This window comes from Dermacentor variabilis, chromosome 2 (assembly GCF_050947875.1).
Source record: "Dermacentor variabilis isolate Ectoservices chromosome 2, ASM5094787v1, whole genome shotgun sequence".
In the NCBI taxonomy this organism is placed as follows: domain Eukaryota; kingdom Metazoa; phylum Arthropoda; class Arachnida; order Ixodida; family Ixodidae; genus Dermacentor; species Dermacentor variabilis.
In genome coordinates this window covers 23,350,230-23,374,756 of record NC_134569.1, presented here as the reverse complement: position 1 = coordinate 23,374,756, position 24,527 = coordinate 23,350,230, and the positions used below count along the sequence as shown (strand labels likewise).

The 24,527-nt window shown below is 48.0% G+C and overlaps 1 protein-coding gene across 3 annotated transcripts in view; it reads left to right on the top strand.

Moving 5' to 3' along the window:
* The window catches only part of LOC142571513 (high affinity cAMP-specific and IBMX-insensitive 3',5'-cyclic phosphodiesterase 8B-like), a 403,386-nt gene that overhangs the window by 340,169 nt on the left and 38,690 nt on the right, over window positions 1–24,527 (top strand). For all 3 annotated transcript variants that reach the window (XM_075679927.1, XM_075679926.1, XM_075679928.1), the window contains exons 3-8: window positions 10,972–11,162; window positions 14,206–14,265; window positions 15,865–15,922; window positions 20,300–20,467; window positions 23,002–23,231; window positions 23,308–23,378. In XM_075679927.1, the coding sequence (XP_075536042.1) occupies window positions 10,972–11,162; window positions 14,206–14,265; window positions 15,865–15,922; window positions 20,300–20,467; window positions 23,002–23,231; window positions 23,308–23,378 (778 nt within the window). The remainder of the gene's footprint in view (window positions 1–10,971; window positions 11,163–14,205; window positions 14,266–15,864; window positions 15,923–20,299; window positions 20,468–23,001; window positions 23,232–23,307; window positions 23,379–24,527) is intronic.

Genomic DNA, 24,527 nt, shown 5'->3' with positions numbered 1-24,527 from the left:
AAAAGAAAGGGAGGATAAGTACGCTCAAGGAGTCATGAGTTCCTCCCCAATTAGTGTGAGCGCACGAAGTGAGTCAGATGTCGGCTGCATGGTTTATCTTTGGCAAACGATATCTGTTGCTTGACTGTCCATTTACTTTCGTGTTGGCTTTGGCCACATTTAGCCTCACAGCGGCGCCAAGCTCGTTAAAACTTTATGTAGAAAGGGGCGTGGTTGTGTAGCAGGACGTAACCTGCGTGACCCCATCTTCGAGGACTCTAGCAAGAGCACAATGCCATTCGAATCGCGGATATTCTTTTTTTCACCGTTTACCAGGACGGGAGTAGTGCCTATAACAGTCGCGCGCTCCTTTTGTCATGCTACGGATGATCTACGCCGAGCTCGAAACAGTTTCCTGGTTCAAAGTGGCTGCACTTACCAGCTGATACTGCGCTGCGTTTGTGACGCTTCTGTACTTGCGTCTGCTCCCCTGCGTGAGATATGGACAAGAACCGCATTCCTCGCTGCTGTCCGCTGCAGGTTTTTCTAAAATAGTGCAGCGTTTTCAATGCTACGGAGATAGCGTGCGCGTGTACGTAGCATAAATACGCTATTTAGTTAATGCACTTTAATTAGGCGTAATGTGATGTCTGATAGGAACATCCAAGTTACAGCATCGCTTCTTTATCACACATACTCGCAGCGAGAGACTTGTATCGATACCTTTACTTAGCCAATATTCTGGTCTCTTTATGTGACAGGATGGTTAAGAAAATAAATTGCATTTATGATGACATTTCTTTTGAGGAGTAAACATTTAAGCATTTTGTTTGCGCAAGTTTAAATATTTGCTCTTAGTGAATACATGTATACTACTGCATAATTAGGGCGCGTAATGTATGTTTTTGACATTTCGTTCTTTATAATAGCATATCTCACTTGGTTGTATACCAAAATACTGTTGATCAATTTCCACTTCGTAGGTATATTAAACAATGCTTGCTTACCACTACTATAATAAGCACTTTTACAAAGGGGATTATTTAGTTATCAGTCTGCGCAGTCATGTTTCTAGTTAGTGCTTATTATCCGAATGCGCACGTGGAAGATAGTGCAAAAGCTTTATCTTCCATCGGTGATTCAGAAAAGGCTTATATTGTGCTCCTCTGTAGAATTACACGCGTCTCTTCCTCGTCACAGTTACCCGCTTGTCGCCGAGTTAGGTAAGCGGACCGTGCGTTGTGTCAAGCTGGGTCCATGAAAGGCGGTGGGCACAGCGCGGAATGCTTGGTCCGGCAGCACGCAGTGTGTGCAGCGTCGAGCTACAGCACTATGGCGCGAGAGAGACAAGTTCAGGCTTTCACGACGCTGCACGGTTCTTGACACGATTTAGCTTAGAACACATTGACCTTTTAAATCTAAAATGTAAGTACACAGAAACCGTAGTACAATGCATTGTACGTACGAAAAAGACGTTACAGAAGAGCTCTTATTTCATGCACCATGTCATATAATATCTCGGCGCGGTACAGTGACATTCGAGTCCCCACGACATCGTAAGCTGCTTTCCAGCCCCTCGGCTGCCGCCGCACGCGTACATGTACGGTGACCCCAAGACGGCTGCTTTTCATTGGACTGCTGCGGTCTTGTGTTCCGCCTATACCATGAGACCGGGGTGCAGCGAAGAGAAACGTTTCTGCGCTCTAGTAAATGTCGTTCTCTCACTTTTAATTTTGGTTTTTCCTCTTTTTCTTTTTTTACTCTTTTTTTTTGTGTGTGTGATGCCATGATACACGAACCTCTAGTGGTCCCGAGTTAGTTTTCGGTTTTATCTTTCTTAGAGTTGAGGTAACCGGAAACTGTAGTAGCGAGGAAATAGCGGGAAGCATGTTTTGAGGAAATATTATGAAGTACGTCAATCAGTTTGATGCGAAAAAAAGAAGTATAGAAAACATTTCCCTGTCGGCGTACTCGAACCCTGGTGCACAGCGAGATAATGAAGGGGGTATTGAATAATGTATGAAACAAGAGTCGCACCATGTTGTTTCCGAAGGAACGTAGAGCAAAATGCTTCCGCATAGATGATTAAGTTCATTCTTCAAGTGTGTTCATATGACGTTCCACGCTTATTTCAGCTTAAGAGAGAACGAAATGAAAACTTGGTGCCGCATTTATTATGTCTTATTGACGCAGCTTACATATAAACTTATAATCCACAGTGCCGAAAGGCTGTTATCGACAGGGCCTTGTGCAAAACTTTGCTTTTGCTTTAGTGAACCATGGACAGACGCGGACAGTATCAGAACGCTTGTTAAAATACTGTAGCCGGTCTTTATTTTTACCATTCTTCTTTATTTGTGAGGGTTCGTGGGAAACGAACGTTCTCCTCTTTCTTTTTTCTTCGAAAATGATCACGGAAGCTTACAACAAGAAAAGTACAACGGGAGTGACCATTACGGACTTCACTTAACTCGGCATCTATGTGTTAATCCGGCTGCAATTCTATACTATACATTGTCGCACATAGGAGCACGAGAACATGCAATCAAGGTGTTATAGCCGTGGTCGTGTATCACCAACTAACGTCTTAGGTTGTAAAGAATATGCGTACTTTGCGCTGAGTTTAGCTAGATGTATCCGTTTATTTGTGGCACTTTTGTACCATATTGAGTTACCTTGTAATAAAGTGGGTCGTGTCACTAACCGATCCACCAAGAGTTAGTTTCCTCTGGTCACTTGTTCAATCGGTATGTCATGCCCGGAAACAACAAAAGAACCTGTGCCAGGAATGCGCCAACGCGTGCCCTATCTAACATAACAGAAAAATCTACGAACGTATATACTGCGCCAAATTTAGGTCAAAAGCGAAATTATAAAGCTGGTGCACTTGCCTTTCATTTCTGTCAAGTAGCGCGCCTTCAAAGAACGCAAAAATTTGTCGGAAATGCGGTTTATAATAATATGAATCAACCAGTCAATCAATCAATTGTTTAATCAATTGTTTATTTTTCGTGCACAGGAAAAACCGTAAGTTTGTAGTGCTGGCGCACAGGTGCAAGAAAATTTAAATATATTGTCACGTGGTAGTGACGGTGAAGAAAGAAGCAATACGGTGGAATGCAAAACTAGCTTTTATTGGGCGAACCTGTGCCCACAAAACAGGCTACACTTATAGCACAACGATAGCGGCGAACACGGTCGGCGATCGTCGGAAAAACTGATCAGCGGGTCAAGCGCGTCGGCTTTTATAGATCAGTCGTCGAATGTTCCAGATTAACTGATGGGACCCGCGTGTCTTCCACAAAGTTCTACACCATTCGTGTCATGCGATGAAATCTGATAACACAAGGTTCGGCGACAACAGACACGCGGATAGAAGCGTCGATAACTTTCCAGAAACGTCGGATACATGCAGGCGCGTCCCTCGCTGTGGGATTACAGTTGTTAAGCGGCGAAACGTAGTTGCCCGATAAAGATAAGTACACGTGTCATTACCCCCGTCTTAAAAAGCATCGACCCGATGCTGTAAACAAACGAAAGTAACAAAGAAAAGCACTCGTAGCAAAGAAAACAACAAACTAAAGGAAGTTCATCAGCGTCCGTAAAATGGTTTAAGGCGCACCACGTGGACCACTTCAGATCGTGCGCGGCGCCGCTGTGAGTGCGAAATGCCGTCTGGCACGACCTCATAGTCTAGTGCGCCAATACGTCGGATGACCTTGTAGGGTCCGAAATAGCGTCGCAGCAGCTTCTCACTGAGTCCTCGCCGGCGTATCGGGGTCCATACCCAAACACGGTCGCCGGGCTGGTACTCGACGAAGCGTCGTCGGAGGTTGTAGTGTCGGCTGTCGGTACGCTGCTGGGTCTTGATCCGTAGGCGGGCGAGCTGTCGGGCTTCTTCGGCGCGCTGGAGATAGGTAGCGACGTCAAGATTCTCCTCGTCAGTGACGTGCGGCAGCATGGCATCGAGCGTCGTCGTCGGGTTCCTGCCGTAAACCAACTTGAATGGCGTGATCTGTGTTGTTTCTTGCACCGCCGTGTTGTAGGCGAAGGTGACATACGGCAGGACCGCGTCCCACGTCTTGTGCTCGACGTCGACGTACATTGCTAGCATGTCGGCGAGGGTCTTGTTCAGGCGCTCCGTGAGACCATTCGTCTGCGGATGGTAGGCAGTTGTCCTCCTGTGGCTCGTCTGGCTGTACTGCAGAATGGCTTGGGTGAGCTCTGCTGTAAAAGCCGTTCCTCTGTCGGTGATGAGGACTTCTGGCGCACCATGTCGCAGCAGGATGTTCTCGACGAAAAATTTCGCCACTTCGGCTGCGCTGCCTTTTGGTAGAGCTTTGGTTTCAGCAAAGCGGGTGAGATAGTCCGTCGCCACGATGATCAACTTATTCCTGGATGTTGACATCGGAAACGGCCCCAACAAATCCATCCCAATCTGCTGGAATGGTCGACGAGGAGGTTCGATCGGCTGTAGTAATCCTGCTGGCCTTGTCGGTGGTGTCTTGCGTCGTTGACAGTCTCTGCATGTCTTGACGTAACGGGCGACGTCGGCGGTCAGACGCGGCCAGTAATACTTTTCCTGTATCCTCGACAGCGTCCGGGAGAATCCGAGGTGCCCAGCGGTTGGATCGTCGTGTAGGGCATGCAGTATTTCTGGACGGAGCGCTGACGGCACCACAAGAAGGTATCTGGCGTGGACTGGTGAGAAGTTCTTCTTGACGAGCAGGTTGTTTCGTAGCGTGAACGAAGACAACACGCGCTTAAATGCCCTAGGGACAACGTCGGTGTTCCCTTTCAAATACTCGACGAGGCCTTTTAGCTCCGGGTCTGCTCGTTGCTGTTTAGTGAAGTCTTCCGCGCTTATTATCCCAAGGAAGGCGTCGTCGTCCACGTCGTCTTGCGGCGGGGGATCGATTGGGGCGCGTGATAAGCAGTCGGCGTCGGAGTGTTTTCTTCCGGACTTGTATATTACCGTTACGTCATATTCTTGTAGTCTGAGGCTCCACCGCGCCAGCCGTCCTGAAGGGTCCTTTAAGTTAGCTAGCCAACACAACGCGTGGTGGTCGCTGACGACTTTGAATGGCCTGCCATAGAGGTAAGGGCGGAATTTAGCTGTAGCCCAAATGATGGCGAGGCATTCCTTTTCAGTCGTAGAATAATTGCTTTCTGCTTTTGACAGCGACCGGCTAGCATACGATATCACCCGTTCAAGTCCTTCTTTCCTCTGGACTAGGACGGCACCGAGGCCTAGGCTACTGGCGTCAGTGTGGATTTCAGTATCGGCGTCCTCGTCGAAGTGTGCAAGTACCGGCGGCGACTGCATGCGTCGTTTGAGTTCTTGAAATGCGTCGGCCTGCGGCGTTTCCCAATTGAACTCGACATCAGATTTCGTTAGATGTATTAGCGGCTCCGCGATGCGCGAAAAGTCCTTGACAAAGCGCCTATAGTAGGCACACATGCCAAGGAATCTGCGCACTGCCTTCTTGTCGATTGGCTGCGGGAACTTTGCGATGGCAGCTGTCTTCTGCGGGTCGGGGCGCACTCCAGATTTGCTGATGACATGGCCTAGGAATAGAAGCTCATCGTAAGCAAAGCGACACTTTTCCGGCTTCAGGGTGAGCCCTGATGACTTGATGGCCTCTAATACTGTCGCAAGCCGCTTAAGGTGATCGTCGAAATTTCCGGCGAAGACGACGACGTCATCCAAGTAAACAAGACAGGTCTGCCACTTCAATCCTGCTAAAACCGTGTCCATCACGCGCTGGAACGTTGCAGGCGCCGAGCACAGTCCAAATGGCATAACCTTGAATTCATAGAGGCCGTCTGGCGTGATGAAGGCGGTCTTTTCGCGATCCCTTTCGTCGACTTCTATTTGCCAGTAGCCAGACTAGAGGTCCATCGATGAGAAGTATTTAGCATTGCAGAGCCGATCTAATGCGTCGTCTATCCGTGGGAGGGGGTATACGTCTTTCTTCGTGATTTTGTTCAGTCGACGATAATCGACGCAGAAACGTAGGGTTCCGTCCTTTTTCTTCACTAAAACAACTGGAGACGCCCACGGGCTTTTCGACGGCTGGATGATGTCGTCGCGCAGCATTTCGTCGACTTGTTGTCTTATAGCTTCGCGTTCTCGCGTCGAAACTCGGTAAGGGCTCTGGCGTAGTGGTCGAGCGCTCTCTTCGGTGATTATGCGATGCTTTGCGACTGGTGTTTGTCTTTGTCGAATCCTTGATGACGTCGAAAAGCAGTCTTTGTATCGTCGAAGCAGACTTCTGAGCTGTTGCTGCTTAATCATGGGGAGACTTGGATTTATGTTGAAGTCTGGCTCGGGAACTACGGTCGTCGGGGTAGATGCAACAGAATCCGAGAGGACAAAGGCATCGCTGGTTTCCTGTATTTCCTCGATGAATGCGATCGTCGTGCCCTTGTTGATGTGCTTGAATTCCTGGCTGAAGTTTGTCAGCAACACTCTCGTGTTTCCTCCGTGCAGTCGAGCGATCCCTCTTGCGACGCAAATTTCACGGTCGAGTAGTAGACGTTGGTCGCCTTCGATGACGCCTTCTACGTCAGCGGGTGTTTCGGTGCCGACCGAAATAACGATGCTGGAGCGAGGCGGGATGCTCACTTGATCTTCGAGCACACTCAAGGTGTGGTGACTACAAGGGCTCTCCGATGGTATCGCTTGATCTTCCGACAGCGTTATTGACTGCGACTTCAGGTCGATGATTGCGCCGTGTTGGTTCAGGAAGTCCATGCCGAGAATGACGTCTCGTGAACACTGTTGCAGGATAACGAAAGTGGCAGGGTAAGTCCGGTGATGAATGGTAATTCTTGCCGTGCAGATTCCAGTCGGCGTAATGAGGTGCCCTCCAGCGGTCCGAATTTGGGGGCCCTCCCATGCAGTCTTAACCTTCTTCAACTGGGCGGCGATGTGTCCACTCATTGCGGAATAATCGGCCCCTGTGTCGACTAAGGCAGTGACTGCGTGGCCGTCGAGAAGCACGTCAAGGTCGGTGGTTCTTTGTCTGGCGTTGCAGTTAGGTCGTGGCGTCGGATCACGGCTGCGTCGTGTTGCATTGAAGCTGGAACGTCGCTTCTTCAAGTCGTCTTTCGTCGGTGTAGTCTTGGCTTCCTGACTTCGTCGGGACGGCGGCGTGTCGTCATTAGGTCGTCGAGATGGTTTCTTCGTCGTCTTCGTCGGCGGCGGAGGATCTTCGTCAGTTTGACGAACAGCAACCGCACCTCCATCGGTTGCTGCTTTTAGTTTTCCGGATATGGGCTCGCAGAGCGGCCCCGGGCTGGGCCGGTGTATGGTCGGTGCTGCGGCGACAGGTAGCGGCCTGGTGACGGCGAACGGGACGGTCGTCGAGGGCTCCACTGAGTAGCGGCGAGGTAGTCGGCGATGTCACGGGGGCGTTCACCTTCCCTCGGGCGCTGTGCGTTCACGGCGAAGCCTCGCAATCCCAGGTCGCGGTATGGGCATCGGCGGTACACGTGGCCGGCTTCGCCGCAGTGGTAGCAGAGCGGGCGGTGGTCGGGGGCGCGCCAAATGTCCGTCTTCCTCGCGTAGGTGCGCTGGGCGACGGGTGGGCGTGCTGGCGGCGGCGGCGGTGGACGACGGAATTGCGGCGTTACAGGGCCCTGGCGTTGTCGCGGAGGGGGCGCTTGACGGCGTGCGACGGCGGCGTAAGTCATCGCTTCTGGCTGGGGCTGCGGTAATTGTGGTTGCACCTCAGGAACTCCTAGCGATCGGTGCACCTCTTCCTTCACGATGTCGGCGATCGAGGCCACTTGAGGCTGCGACGAGGGCAAGACCTTGCGCAGTTCTTCGCGCACGATGGCCCTGATGGTCTCGCATAAATCGTCCGTGGCCAGTGATTGAATTCCGGAGTAGCTTGTTGGCTTGGTGCGTCGGTCAAATTGCCGGTTCCGCAATTCCAGTGTCTTCTCGATGCTCGTCGCCTCACGAAGAAACTCGTCGACGGTCTTCGGTGGGCTTCTTACCATACCGGCGAAAAGTTCCTCCTTGACACCACGCATCAGTAGACGTACTTTCTTCTCCTCGGACATTTCTGGGTCGGCGTGGCGGAACAGACGCCTCATTTCCTCAGTGAAAATCGCGATCGTCTCATTCGGCAGCTGCGCTCTTGTCTCCAGTAGAGCTTGGGCTCGCTCTTTTCGCAGGACGCTTTGTTTGCAGGAAGCCGCTTCGGAAGAGGTCCCACGTCGTCAAGGTGGCTTCTCGATTCTCGAACCACGTCTTGGCGGCGTCCTCCAGTGCGAAATAGACATGGCGTAGCTTGTCGTCGCTTGCCCAGTTGTTAAACGTAGCGACCCTCTCATACGTTTCCAGCCAGGTTTCCGGGTCCTCAAATGTGGAACCGCGGAACGTCGGTGGTTCCCTCGGCTGCTGCAGCACGATGGGGGACGCTGGGGCTGCCATTGCGGTTGCCTTGGCCACAATCTTCTTGGTCTTCTCAGGTAAAAGTCCGTGCTCCGGGGGCAGCTGTTGAAGACGGCGGCTTGCTCGGTGGTCCGGGACTACGTTGGTGTTCTGTTTGCGGTCTGGGCTGGGATCACGGCTTGTCGGGGGCGTCCTGTACATGGACGAAAAGCACCTCCACCTGATGTCACGTGGTAGTGACGGTGAAGAAAGAAGCAATACGGTGGAATGCAAAACTAGCTTTTATTGGGCGAACCTGTGCCCACAAAACAGGCTACACTTATAGCACAACGATAGCGGCGAACACGGTCGGCGATCGTCGGAAAAACTGATCAGCGGGTCAAGCGCGTCGGCTTTTATAGATCAGTCTTCGAATGTTCCAGATTAACTGATGGGACCCGCGTGTCTTCCACAAAGTTCTACACCATTCGTGTCACGCGATGAAATCTGATAACACAAGGTTCGGCGACAACAGACACGCGGATAGAAGCGTCGATAACTTTCCAGAAACGTCGGATACATGCAGGCGCGTCCCTCGCTGTGGGATTACAGTTGTTAAGCGGCGAAACGTAGTTGCCCGATAAAGATAAGTACACGTGTCAATATACAGGAAAAAAACTTGAAATATAAAATTACAATTACGAAAAGGAGCAGTTTACAATGAACAAAAGGAAAAGGGAATTCACAGCAGAACTATGGAGAAAAACATGAAGTATGCGTGAGAGTAAATAAAAAAGAAATGGCATTTTCGCCATAAGAGCGAAGCAATGAATGCGATATTGTGTCAGAATATTACACGAAGTTTAAGACTCGTAGCTACAGTGGCAGTATGAATTGGAGTAAACGCAAGCTAAGTAAAAAAATTGGGCTCCGAACCATGCTGTGAAGGTGGTTGGCCAGCTAAACTGTGGTATCACCTGATCCGATAGACCAATGTGACGTAGCCTTGAACTGGGTCCTACCGAGCCTGAGCGCGGCGCCGTATTGACGTTGCTGTTCCTTCCGTCGCTTATCGTGTACGCGCTGCTATTTCGCGCGTCCTAACTGTGCGTGGCCTTTCCATAGCGCTATCACAACACAAATAAAATCAGTTGATAGGCGGATTCTTCTTTTACATATGAAAGTGTCGTGACGTCACTTCTTGCTTCGTATGCTACGGTTTCTGCTTCTCGGCAACTGCCGCTTATGCAACCGTAACCTTTTCCGGGAAACGCTTGTGGCGAACGCCGTGCGCGAAAGCGAATTATTTTCTTCGTTTTTTTATTATTGCGATATCAATTACGTGTACACTCGCATGTGCAATTCTGTCGTCGGTGTCGCCGTGAGGTTCCGTATAAACTCCAAGGGCGATAACACCGTCACCTCACGCCATATGCTGTGTGTGCGAGTAAAAGCACGCAAGGGGCCGGATCCGACGATTGCGGCACAATCTGGCGCGCGTGAGGGATGAAGGCGGAGAGCATGGGGACGCTTATAGTGGGGGTGAGCCAACTTAATTTTTGGGGGTGGGCCAACCCAAAATTTAGGAGTGGGCCAACTTGAAATTTGGGGATGAGCCAACTTAAATTTGGGGATATACTCACGCATATCTATATATCTCCAGTGGAATTTCTGCTCGCCAAGTTAACGTACGACGTACCACCTAGCGGCATAAGTGGGTCAACGGCAGTAAACAAAATATGCTAAATTACACGCCGCGAGTATGTCACACAAACGTGTCATAATGAAAAACATAAACCTCATCAAAAGCACCAACAAATAATTTTTATTTACCGAGAAGTGTTCGCTTGGTTTCTTACGTTCACTTCCAGAACAAAACCTGCGCGCCGATAGGCCTTTGTCCTTCCTCTCGTTCTCATTACGTCAGCCCAAATATGACGCCACCGCCAAAACAAATTCTTCGGAAACCGCATCGTTACAGAACACGACTCCAGGTCAGACTGCGGGATGCGACAATCAACAGTATTAATTTCCTTAAATATCTTGATACCATCGACATATAGAAGGAAAGAACTCCGAATAACGGAAAGAACCTCAATAATAAAAATTATAAAAAGGAGTGGTCCTAATACTGATCCTCGAGGGGCGCCGCTAGTTTCCGTGTAAAAATACGAAGTTTGGCCATTGACGTTAACATAATAATAATAATAATAATAATAATAATAATAATAATAATAATAATAATAATAATAATAATAATAATAATAATAATAGTAATAATAGTAATAATAATAATAATAATAATAATAATAATAATAATAATAAGTGAACATAGTAGCACCAATAAAACAGTAGCAGTAGAAATAATTCTGTTGTCACTGCAACAGAGCAGGCAGTACAAAGAAGAAATTGCTCAAAAAATTTTTTGTATTACGATTCCCTTCATAAAACATGGTCTTGCGCCTTCGGCAGTCACTCGACCACAATGAAAACGCAATCCTAGTGCGACGTGCACTGCGTTACGTGTGACGGTGCCCGCTCGTGACCGGATCGCCCCTCCCCTCTCATCGCTTCATGACGTAAGCGTCACGTGTTGTGCTGCGCAGGTGATGTTTGTGTTCGGCAAGGAGGACGCGCAGTACAACGCGCTCAAGTGGGCTGCCGACAAGATGCACTACGAGTGCACGCTGAGCTCTACCTCCGAAGCGGCCATTGACAACTACCTCAACGGGCAGCCCCACCTGGTGCTCGTCGACGCGCGAAGCAAGAGCGCCATCGACCCAGTGGCCCTGTGCAGGTGCGACCTTGCTAGCCCTCATCGAAGCCCTTTGTTTTCAAGCGCATGTTTGTGAGCTAAAAGGCAACACGAACAGGCGCGCACGTTCAACGAATTCATTGAGATAAGGAGCCATGGACATGCCCAAGACATGCACAGATGAGCAAGATATGAGCGCTTGCAACCATACGCTATCCTTGGGCTTATACAAGAGCCCCATGCAAGCACAATTGCACTTTTTTCTTGATGACCTCTGTATTTTCGTTTAGTTCTGTCTAATTATGCTTTTCATATTAAAATATTCGTTTCATTTTATTCAGCATGTTCATTTCTTTATATATATATATCATTCCTCGAAAATTCTATCACTACGAACCTTTTGAATTTGAGGCTCTACTAAATGCTGCAAATATTTACGTCGGTAGTGTACCTCCTTCCTCATGATTCCTACAATTAACCCATGGCCCTCAGTGCCCAGCAGCTGCCGAGCACCTGACTAAGGCGGCGGTCAGACCTCTAATGCAGCAGAGGGTGCTTGGAATCTCTGGACCAGGACAGGCCACCAAAAGAAACTGACCATCATCATCATCATCATCATCATCATCATCATCATCATCATCCCTTAAGTTCACTGCAGAACGAAGGCCTCTCCCTCCGATCTCCAATTACCCCTGTGTTGCGTTAACCGACTCCACCTTGCGCTTGCGAATTTCTTAATTTCATCATCTCACCGAGCCTTCTGCCGTCATCGACTGCGTTTCCCTTCTCTTGGCACCCATTTTGTAACCCTAATCGCCAACCGGTTATCTAACCTACGCACTACATGCCCTGCCCAGATACATTTCCACCCGCCGTGGTTGCCCAGTGGCTATGGTGTTGGGCTGCTGAGCACGAGGTCGAGGGATCAAATCCCGGCCACTGCGGCCGCATTTCGATGGGGGCGAAATTCGAAAACACCCGTGTAGAAGCCCAGATGGTCGAAATTTTTGGAGTCCTCCACTACGGCGTGCCTTATAATCAGAGAGTGGTTTTGGCACGTTAAACCCCATAATTTCAGATACATTTCTTTCTACCCGCCGTGGTTGCTCAGTGGCTATGGTGTTGGGCTGCTGAGCACGAGGCCGCGGGATCGAAAACGGGCCACGGCGGCTGCATTTCGATGGGGGCGAAATGCGAAAACACCCGTGTACTTAGATTTAGGTGCACGTTAAAGAACCCCAGGTGGTCGAAATTTCCGGAGTCCTCCACTACGTCGTGCCTCATGATCAGAAAGTGGTTTTGGCGCGTAAAACCACATAATTTTAATTTCTTTCTCTTCATGTCAATTAGAATACCGGGTATGCCCGTTTGCTCTCTGATCTACACCGCTCTCTTCCTGTCTGTTAACGTTACGCCCATCATTCTTCGCTCCATCGCTATTTGTGCGGTCCCCAACTTGTTTTCGAGCTTCTTTGTCAGTCTCCAAGTTTCTGCCCCATATGTCAACACCGGTGAAATGCACTGATTGTACACATTCCTTTTTAGTGATAATGTTAAGCTTCCAGTAAGGATCTGAGTATGTCGACCGTATGCGCTCCAACGCAATTTTATTCTATTGTAAATTTCCTTTTCATGATCAGGGTTCCCTGTGAGTAAGTGACCTAGATAAACGTATTTCTCCACATACTCTAGAGGCTGACTGACGATCCTGAAATCTTGTTCCTCTGCCAGGCTATTGATCATTATCTTTGTTTTCTGCATATTAATCTTCAACCCCACTCTTGCACTCTCTCTGTTAAGGTGCTCAGTCATTTGTTGTAACTCGTCCCCAGTGTTGTTGAACAGGACGATGTCACCTGCAAGCCGAAGGTTCCTGAGATATTCGCCGTTGATCCTTACTCCAAAACCGTCCCAATTTAATAGCTTGAATACTTCTTCCAGACATGCAGTGAATAGCATTGGAGAGATTGTGTCTCCTTGTCTGACCCCCTTCTTTATAGGTATCTTCCTACTTTTCTTGTGCAGAATTTGGGTAGCTGTGGAATCATATCATCTGCAACCTTCGGTTAACAGATGATATTGTCCTCTTCAGCAACACATTGGAGTACGTTTACCTAGGTGAATTACTCATAGGGAACCTTAATCATGAGAAGGACATTCACAGACGAATAAAAATGGGTTGGAGCGCATACGGTAGACATTGTCAGCTCCTGACTGGAAGCTTACCAGCGCATACGGTAGACATTGTCAGCTCCTGACTGGAAGCTTACCATTATCTTTGAAAAGGAAGGTGTACAATCAGTGTTTTCTACCGGTGCTGACATATGGGGCAGAGATTTGGAGATTGACAAAGAAGCTTGAGAACAAGCGAAGGACCGAGAAAGGAGCGATGGGACGAAAAATGCTAGGCATAACGTCAAGAGACAGAAAGAGAGCGGTTTTGATCAGACAGCAAACGGGTATAGCCGATATTCTAATTGATATTAAGAGAAAAAAATATGGAGCTGGCAGGTCATGTATTGCGCAGGTTAGATAACCAGTGGACCATTAGGGTTACAAAATGGGTGCCAAGAGAAGGGACGCGCAGTCAAGGACAGCAGAAGACTAGGTGGGGCGATGAAATTAGGAAATTCCCAGGCGCTAGCTGGAATCGGTTGGCGCAGAACAGGGGTAATTGGCGATCGCAGGGAGAGGCCTTCGTCCTTCCTGCAGTGGACATAAAATAGGCTGCTACTGCTGCTGCTGCTAATGATGATGATGATGATTATGATTACCTCCTTGTAATGAAAGTATTAAATTTATTCTAGTTTCGTAAAGGCTGGCTCCATGTAGAATATAGATGTATATCAAGTTTCCTACGGGCTTTATTAAATTTCAAGTAGTAAATTCATAGTCATGCGCGAAATGCGAAGCTTAGTTGGGGAATGAATCTCGGGGTTTCATGTCTTAATACACGCAGATTTAAAAAATTAAATCCGGTGACCAAAGAACGCTAAATGTTATACGCATATATGTTTTAAGCAGTTTCGCTTTGGCTAAATGTTTGCAATAAAAAAATGAGAATGTGTATTGTCACTCCTTGCAGAACGCTTCGTGGTTTCAGGGGTAGCCAGTTCACGTGTATCATCGCTGTCGTAAAGAAAGGGTAAGTGTGCTTGTTCAGTGTGCACTTTCTTGCCGGTGCGGCCGTTTCATATTTCGATCCTTATCCAGACCGCTCCCCAACTCCCGCACAAATACAAGCAAAACAGAACATCATGGTGTTGGCTAATCATGCAGAACTTGTTGTGGGTGCTTGCTGTGTTGAATTATTTTATTGACCATCGTTATAATGACAGATGCGACAGCTTAATATCAGTTAAACGAGTGGAGAGTTGAACCAAAAGTAGGGAAAGTGAGGAACCACTAAAAATTCCACAAAACTCACCGCTAAGGTTCGTATTTTCAGCTATAGTGGAAGGCTAAACAAATTAAACAGAAAGAAAATGGTAAAAAAGCTAATTGAATTGCAGTGAGATATGCCGCTTTATTTAGTGCAGCGAAAGCTGGTTTATTCTCTTATACTTTTCCATTTATGTTCTTTTCGAACGGTGTGCCCTACGGGCTTGGGTGATTTGCCGAACCAACTTTCGCACAAGCGCTTGTTGTCGACTGGTTGAAAAGCGAACAACTAAACGAAAACAAGAATACGTTCTTGAACATCTACGTTCGCCAGTGTGTGCAAGTGGCGTCATCATGGATTACACGCCTAGTCTAACACTTTACGGCACATATAGAAGCCGGCTACGCCACATGAAGACTTTCAGGTTAGCTCATTTCGAAACTATAGGGACGCACGCGCTGCCCCTGTCCTCGTTGCGCGTTTCCCTTTTTCGCCCGCGTTATGAGGTGCAGCTCTGTCTATATGATGCCGCATCGCCACATGAGTCAATTCATTGCTTTGCCGTTTGAATAAGTGAATAATTTGTTCATTTGCAATTTTGCTGAAAGAAGAAAAGTGGACGCTGGCGCCTCGTATCACCGCAACCTTGCGCTTATATTCTTAGTGGCCCTCAGTTGTAAAATTTGCTACTGTGCTTGCTTCCATATTTCTTATTTGCAACCGCTGTCACAGCGCGTCTAATGTCAGATAACGCACTTTTTATGTTAAAGCCCATTTTTTATGTTAAAACGAGGCTTCGTAGCAGCATAGTATGCTATAAAGACTGAAAATGTCTTCGCAGCATAACTCTGCGCCGGAGCTCCGCTCTTAGCGACGGCAGCCCAAAGGTGCGCGGCCTGTAGTGAGCGCGGAGAAATAAATATCGGAGGAATACCCTTACACGTTCGTGATGCCACCTGTCATCTGTTATATCGATTTGAGGATGTTCGTGTTTCCAAATACATACACGTGCGCAAGCGTGCCATAACAACGCGGTCGCGTTCCAACGTGAAATCGTGAGAGTTCCCTCGTCTAGCGCTGCCGCGAAGCAGCGCGTCCTGCTTCACATTTAGAGGAGCGAGGGATCGACTGTGCCTCCCGGTGTCACTCTGCAATGTCGCCATTCTCCTCGAAGCCGAAATCGCCGGCGTTGGCGACGCTCATAGGAAAACGAAACAGTGCCAGCGCCCTCTCGCCAGCGCAGGATGCTTCTATACGTTGCATAGGCAACGTAAAAGTGATGCATAATGAGTGCCGTCCTTGCCTGACGCGATTGTGATACCGCTGAGAGCTCCCTACCCTTTCTTATCTTTTGCGTTCCAGGTTGGCCGATAAGGAGGAAGCAGCTGTCATTCCGCTGCTGAAATGCGGTTACAACAGGGTAAATTTCACCATCACTGTACTACTTGCTCACCTTGGGTTGCGTGTTCAAAATGCTGCAATTCCTTTTTATTTTTTATTTTTTTTGCTATGCAAGTTAAGAGTTTCCAAAGTTTAAAAAAGGCACAAGGCGTTGTGCAGATTATTTGCGCCGTGTTCTATACGAACATGGTGTTATAACAACAGAAGGTATGGTATGGCGCCTCGCAGGAACTGTTTATTTTTTTTTTTTGCCATGTCTGTCTGTCGCACGGAAGCCATTTCACATAACTGCGACAGATATATCATTACATCATTGTTATGCTTTATGCGAGGCTAATACTTTAATGCTGGTCTGTGGTTGTATGATAAATACACTGGTAAAATATCATATTGTTTAAATAAATCTTTTGTGGAATGACACAGAGATATGGCACCTATATATAGAACACATTTTTGAATGAATTACAGGGTTTTATGGGCCGAAACCACGATTTGATTATGTGGCACGCCGTAATGGGAGTCTCCGGATTGATTCTGACCACCAGAGAATCTTTAACGTGCCCCCAATGCACGTGAAAAGGGTGTTTTTGCATTTCTGTCCCATCGAAATGCGGCCGCCGCGGCCAAGATTTGATCCCGCGACCTCATGCTTAGCAGCGCAATCATAGCCACTAAGCCACTGCAGTGGGTGACACATTTTCCTTCTTTTTTGATAGATCATATAACGATTCTTTCAATCAAATGCTTGTTTGAAAAAAAAAGTCTTACCAGCCACATTTTTATCTGAGCATGCGGAAAGACCGCATGCAATGTTGAGAAATCTGAGGACAAAGCGGAGGACGCACCACTGCCTCTTGTTAAGTACCAACCTAACAGCATTTCTCGATGGAAGAAGTATAATAAACCGAGCCACAAACGGAGCGCTTCTTCTAAGGTGTGCTGTTGGTTTCACTGCTTCACACGATGGGCGAAATGGCTCTGATCTATTTTACAACGATTGAGTGTTGCAAAATGTCTGTATTTTAGAACGCCGGGATGCAACTCTGTACAGTTATAAAACAAAGACGTTAAATCCTTCCGCCAACTGTTTGCAGAGCGTTTGAAGCGCACGAGGCTGTCTTCTTTGACTATTGCACCCGCTACAGTGCAGCATTCTTGCTTATAAATTTCGGCATATATCGCACAGAATCAAACCAAAACCGCTGATATCGTCGCATTCTGACAGTCCTCCGGGGCAACTCTTGCAACTGGCCTGTCAGAAGACACCAGTTTCGTGGATGTATACGCGGAAAACTTAAACTGGGTGAACATTTACGGAAAGGTTGGCTTTACCGTACAATCGGGGGCCCAGGCTGTCGACATCCGCCGTCGCTCCTCGCACACGCGCCGCGTACCTAGGCGCGCGTACTTGCGCGCGTGTACGTGTGTCTTCGCACGGTGATGTCCTCAACCGAAAGTAAAGCTTTACCACGAAAGAGAGAGAGAGAGAGAGAAGGCGCCTTATTTGCGTCAAATCAAAAAGCGCGGCCATATTCAGCATTCGTGCTATGCTTGTCCGCGCATCCCACGCCATGTCAGTTGCCGGCTTCAAAATTGCGTCACGCATTCCCAACGGAGAAAGCAGCGTTCCCGCAGTCGGGTCTTGTTGAAATACAAGTTCCGCGTCGGGAACGAGCGAGTCCGCACGAAAAAACGCTGATTGTCAGCGCCATCACGTCTCCCCTGTGCGCGCTGCTGACAAGCAAACTCCGTCAGCGCGCGACAGGTTCGTTAGAAGGCGTGCGCTTGTCCGGGAGCGCTCGCTGCCATTCAGGCATCCACAATGCAACAGCGAGCGCGGACCGCCGATGAAATTTGCCGCACAGATGCGCGAAATGAGTGACGGTCACTCGACATCTCCGGCCGATGTCGTCGCGCCTTTGTCCAGTATAGTTAGCGTCGCCAGCACAATTTGCTCAAAGTTCCGCGTGCCTCGGGAAATATTTTCGGAGCTCGCGTTTACTTCCATTTTATATGCGGGCGGACTTGAATCGCACTTCGTATTTAGGAAGCCTATAGGCATTACTAAAGAAATTGTGCACATTACTAATATTTCTTTCTTAAAGAAAGTGGATAGGTCCCATTGCTAATGTGTGCTAAATGTAGTGAAACGTAACGCGGTTTTAGATATAGATAAATTCTGGCTTTAACATCATTTGTATTACTTGTTTTTATAATTACATGTTGGGTGACTGCTACGCCTTCTCGATTAGTGAGCAAAATGAGTTAGAAATCAATAGCGAAAATTCTTGCCACCTAAGTAACGCATAAATTAAACTAAAAAAAAATGTAGCGACACAAGGGTGCAAGTCTTGCGAAAAAAGACATGTTCAAACAGACTCCGCGAACGCCGGTTGTACACAAGTATATGTCTCACGCAAGGATGAGATGTCTGCACTATCCAACTATGCACAGGACGGTGTGTAGGTAGTATTCATCAATGATGCCGGTGCCTTTAGCGAAACATTAGAGTGGGCTCATTGCTTTGCGATGCACTACTTTTGATGGCCACGAACCCAACATCACGGCAAGTAAAAAAAGTAAGAAAAAGAGAAGTCTAGTAAACCGACTTGTTATTCGAAGCGCTGTCTATGTGTAACGTGGTTGAATCAGTCGACGAGTAGGTGGCATAGCTCTTCGGCGTCATGGACGCACGACCATGCCGAAAATGACACAAGCGTGATTCGATGTAGGAACTACTTGGTGTAAGCAGTTCCGAGGCGCAGAAGATGTAAGAGGGTGTCGATGCGTCGTGGAAGCTTCCGGTGTGCACTCATGATGGAGGTCAACTGCCTATACAACTGACTCTGTTCTCTGTAATTTTTCTGTAAATTAATCCAACATTATATTATTAGGCCTCGTCTGAAGTGCCCTGCGTCCCACTAGGGCTTTGGAACAAAACGAGATTCCAAACTACCACGAGCCACTTTAGCCAACGTTTAGTTTCCTTTTATTCCGCGGTGACCTGAAAATGACGGGAACACCGCTTGTTTCTGTGACTTGAACGAGTTCGTTCTAGAAAGCATATAGGTCACAAGTCAATCTGTTTATACTGAAGGGGGGGGGGGGGGGATTTTCACTACAAAACCAGCCGAAGAGTCTGTGACGACCACTCGCCTTTCTGGTGTCTGGTATGTTCATAAAGCCGATGGGCAGTACGACGGGCCATACAAGTTCGCATATTGTGAACGGCGACATCGCAACCAGCATGCATGCGTGCAACTCTGGGATGACATATGCTGATTTTTAGCTTTGTTTGGTGACGCAGCAATCGGTATGCACGTAAATGAAGCCTTAGTGTCGGTCAAACAGATGATGTGATGCCAGGCGCATTCCTGCGACTGCTGGGACGTCATTGTAATGGCAAAGGTCTTGGAGTGACGTTTCAGTTGTTGACAGTTCTAGAAGTCATGAAACATCGCTGTTGCAATTAATACCCTTGTGCACTATGGAATAATACAATGTGGAAAACTGTCAACCGAAATAGCAACGCATTTCACTACCCATCTTTAATATATCCGCATTTCTCGAAAGTTGGGGTATGCACAAAGTTTCTAGCAGAAGGCTGTGCTTCGAGTATATTGGATGATTTAAATTCGACACTTGCAACATGTGTCTTTTATTAATTCACTTGAAAGTTAATTCGCAAAATGTTCCCGTTTAATAATCATATTTAGGATCATATCCCAGATATTTTGATGTCGGCAGCTATGAAAAAAAAATTTTTCTCTATTTAAATAACCGGAAACCATTGCTGCAAGAGCACCCCTCAAACGACAAGCCACCCATCCGAAAGGCTCTATTTATCAGGCACATAAAACAGCACTATTTAAGATTCCTAATCGCTGAGCGTGTATTAGAAGCACGTGCGCCACTTAATTCAGCAATGCTGATTCAATGGTCTAAATACTGTACCGCACCAAATAATGTATCCTCTTATTTGCTTTATTTATTATAGTTAAGGGCCAAAAGTTACCAATGAGATGCGTGTATTTGGATAAGTTTAGTTTACCGGGGGGCTCTTTAAGCTGTTCCGGAACTTCGCCTTTTATTAGTTAGTACTGGATAAGACTATAATCAGAAAACGAGTGCGAACCGGCGACAACCCTCGCAACATCTGAAAACGCCCGCTAAGAAAGTATCATCGAGCCTTATATGAAAGTGCATCAGGACCACACATTCTTCTTAACTATTTGCTCACTCTTAACTGTACCGCGTTTATTTACTGTACGTCATAACGAAGGTCTTACTACCATCGCATTTGCGTAAGCACAGGTGGGTGTCGCGCATGTTTTTGACTGTCACTAGGCAGTGTCGCGGCCGACAGTTGACGGTTACCGATTCTTGTCTGCTGCAGTGGTTCACGGAGACGTGCTCTCTGGGCGTGTGCCTGAACGAGATGATGCAGATCGAGCACAATGACCTGATCAACCTGTGGAAGCTCAGGGCCTCCGAGGCGCTCTTCTCTGCGCTGCACTATGCACGGGACGGCGTCATCGTCACCGGTGCCTCGCACGAGATTCAGGTGGCCGCACCGGTTTCTTCTTCTTCTTTCTTTTCGTTTTTGCGCAACTTCCCCATCCGGTACTTCCGCGAACGCATTCGCGGAAAGATTCGTACTCACAACTTGTTGCCGCCGACGTGCCAGGAATTTTGCCCTTAGCGCGATTCTATAGTTTCACGTGGAAAAACAACGATCTGATTATGGGACACGTCTTAGTGGGGGACTCCGGATTAGTTTTGACCACCTGGGGCATTCCCCGTGCACACAGTGCACGGTACGCAAGGGTGTTTGCATTCCGCCCGCATCGCAATGCCACCGCGGCGGCCGGGATTGGATGCCGCGACCTCGAGCTCAGCAGCGCAACGCCAAAAGCCGCTGAGATACCGCGGCTGGTGAAAGGTGCCGTCACTGCCACAGTAACCAAAGTCTACCCACGCCTACAGTGAGGAGTTGCAGCTGACAGGCACGCAAGTGTTTGTGTCCGTATACGCGACGCAAGATGAAAAACAACGCGTAAAAATAAAATACGAGAAAGAAAGTTAGTGACAAACGCCGACTCGGCTTGCGCTTTGCTAAAGGACGTGCACGTGGCTGATCGTTTTGTTCAGATAGTGCACTCCCTCTGTCAACGGTCACCGACGGCGTACTGACGTGCTAGTTGCTTTTTAGAATGTTTATAATTAAAGTCCCCTACTCACTTGAAATGTTGCGAACATTCTCAATACCTTCAACTTCCTGTCCCTGGTACTCTTCACACGAAGCTCTCTGTACCTGTCCCCTGTGGCGCATAGGCGCATTGCGGCCGATCTTGGCGATGACAGGGACGCTCACGAACGACAAATGGCGAAAAAACACAGTAAAGTTTTATCGCTACAAAACATGGGGCCTTATAACGTGGAACTATTCCAATATGTTTCTATTCCATTCTCCTGACGTCAAATTTGCGTAACCATCGACGCAAGCACCGGGCGGTCACCCGCAGGGTTGTCTGAACAGACCAATGAAACGCTCTCCTCGCTCATAGGCGGTCACTTTTGTTTGCTTGAAAAACGAATAACGTTGCCTAAACTGAGCGGCTTGTCGTATCTAATTGGCTGACAAGAGGCGAGGAGAACGCTCAAGAGGCGAGGAGAACGCTCAAGAGGCGAGGAGAACGCTCAAGTGGAGAGGGATTCACTGGGGCAGAGCCAGTGCCCTGAAAATCGATAATCGGATGAAGAGGGTGGTGCCGGCGGTTGCGATTGGTCGGGTTTCCCTTACTTAGCTTGTGGTGGCTGGTCGAAAATCACGGCTGCATACAACGGAAGCTTAAGTATGACGCTAAAGCTGACCCTCAGCAAAGAAGAGTTGGCAGAATGAGGTGGTAAACGTGCCGAAAGGGCTCGAAAACGTTACACAGCCACGCAAAAAGTTTTATTATACGCAAATACACCCATGCTCTCCGGCAGGTGCGAACAGCCAGCGTCTCAGCGATCGGCGGCAGCCATCTTTTATTCCTTTCGGAACGGGGCAGCCTGCGGCTATTCCGAAGAAAATTCAGTTTTGTTCGGCATATTAATGCATCTTTATCGCGTACACGTCACTTTGACGCGGTGAGTTTGTGCGGTTTTGTGACGTCGCGTGACGGGCAGGTGAAGTGGGTGCAGCCCGAAAACTTTTTACCCATAGCCGAGGGCTAATGACGAAAAGGGGTCGAATCAGAAATAACTATTTTTCTTTTTTCTGTCAAATCATGCATAATCAGTGTGTACACATCATATCAGATGGGGAGGTATCGCGCTTTTCCTGACGTCGCATGACAGACAGGTGAAGTGGGCGTGGTCGAAAAAAGTTTTTGACCAATCGTGGAGGGCTGATAGCAGAATTGGAATAGAAAAGTTTGGAATAGTTTTATGTTATAGCGCCCATGGTTCCTGGTGCTAGCACGTACGTTCGTTTGATGTAGCAACGTAAAGAATTTGCCTATGTGCTTACTGTCACTTATTATTGTTTTCAACGTGTCCAAATTGTTTCGTAGAAATGACGGACGTGAGGAGGCAGTCAGATAACGGAAGAACCTCGAGTATGGAAACTGTTTATTGGGCGAAATTGTTCCCGCAAGAGAGAGTACGAACTTATAGTGATACCAGCTCATCTGACGGCACGTTCCGTGGCCGCATAATCAATTGAATCGCTTAATAAATGGTCCTCTATTTATACGCTGTCATCGTGCATTTTAGAGCAGCTGGTGAGTGTCGCGACAACCGTGGAATGCGAAGTGTGTATCACGTGTCGTGATAATGTGCCGTGATCGTGGTGCTGCACTCGAAACGTAATAGTAATGAGATGCCGCGTGCGTGTGTTGCGCAGAAGAGTAAGCGTCTTAACTCATGCCGTTAACTTGCACCAACCGACAAGAAGAAGCATAGCAAAGAGCGCGTAGCAATGTGTGGGTGATACTGGTTGTTCAGCGGGCTGTTCGTGTCACCTGTCCCTGACGCGTTTTCACTTTCTGCCCCTTAAAGTTCTCGAGTCGTGTGAATTAATAGCCACCCATTCTCTGTACACGTGAGCAGTACATGAACCGGGCTGCCGAGAAGCTGGTGGGCTACTCTGTGGAGGAGATGCTAGGCGTGGACGCCCAGGAGCTTCACCGCACTGACTCGCTGAAAGCGGAAGTGGCCGCCACTATCTGCACGCAGCTCAAGAAAGGCAAGGAGTGGGAGGGCACACTGTTCCACAAGCGGAAGTCCGGAGAGTGCATCCCCATGTGGAGCAAGATCGCCCCCGTCGAGATTCACACCGGGTAATGCTCGATCGCTTTGCTGTTGCTCGCATATGTCTGCTCAGACGCTGCTCCTCGTTTTGTGCTCTGCTTGCAGGAAGTCGGACCACGTGGTGTACATTAAGGAGTGTCCTTTCTTCATGGAAAAGCCGTTCTCGCCCGATGCCGGTGAGTTGTACAGTGCGCCACGTTTCCAACGCGAATGTGGCTCAAAATGTGACAGTAGTAAGAAAAATAATAAAGATTTTGCTCAGGGGGTTTACAAATCCACATCTTCCTGTTGCCTTCTGCTCTAAGTCACTTTAAATGGAACCATCTATGATTATCTATGATCCATGATGTCGTGAATTACATGCGACGCAGAAATCATTACAGACTTAAATACATGTTTTGCAGCTGACCCAAAGCATTTATTCGCGATTGCTAATCAGTGTTCGCAGTGGAGCCTCGGAAGTCATGCTGTTGTACAACGAGTATTGAAGCCGCATATAAATTTCTCACAGTGCAAGTGGCACGAGCAGCAGAAAACAGACAACACAACACCAACTCCCGTGCGTCTGCCCGCTTTGTGTTGTCCGTGTCGCCTCAAAAAAGTGACGGGTCTAGATCGAGCGCAGTAACTGCACGTTAAGCCTTGCCATCCAAAACAATGTCTGTGCAGAACAATAACTACATATAACAATTGAAGAAAAATGTATCTTTCAGTTAAGCTTAGTAACCGAGTTATCGCCTTCGGTAAGAGCTTCAAGGACCGTACCTTAGAGGTCTCGCCACTTCCACTCTCAGGTCTGTTCATGTGAACGTATAGTAGTCGGGTTGCCATTTCGGGGAGCTGCTGTGCAATTATTAGTTTGTCTAGCGTGCAAATAAGAGTAGGGGAAAGGAAACTGTCGTGGTACCATTTTCTTTATTCCGCTCTTGTTTATCGCGCTACTCAAACTTATGAACGCAATTATCACTTTCTAAGGACCTTTGGGAATTTCTTTGGCGACGTGCGTTCTGCCCTCTCATGCAGTTTCACTACGGGCTTTGTAACTGGAGCCAGCAGAAGTTCTGGAGTAAAACTGCGCCCAGCACTTGCTAAGACATCGATGAATACCGGAATGAAATTTTATCAACGTAAATCAATGCTTCTAAACCAAGTGACGGCTGACGTCATCGCCACCATGCTTTTCGCGATGCGAGGAATAGCTGTTATTCCTAACATGGGGGACGCATTACATACACACATTCTCCAGCTAGAGAATGCCGTCTCGTAATCCGTGATTCCTGCTGGAGGTCTTCCCATAAACACTTATTCTCTTGTGGAAGGCAAAT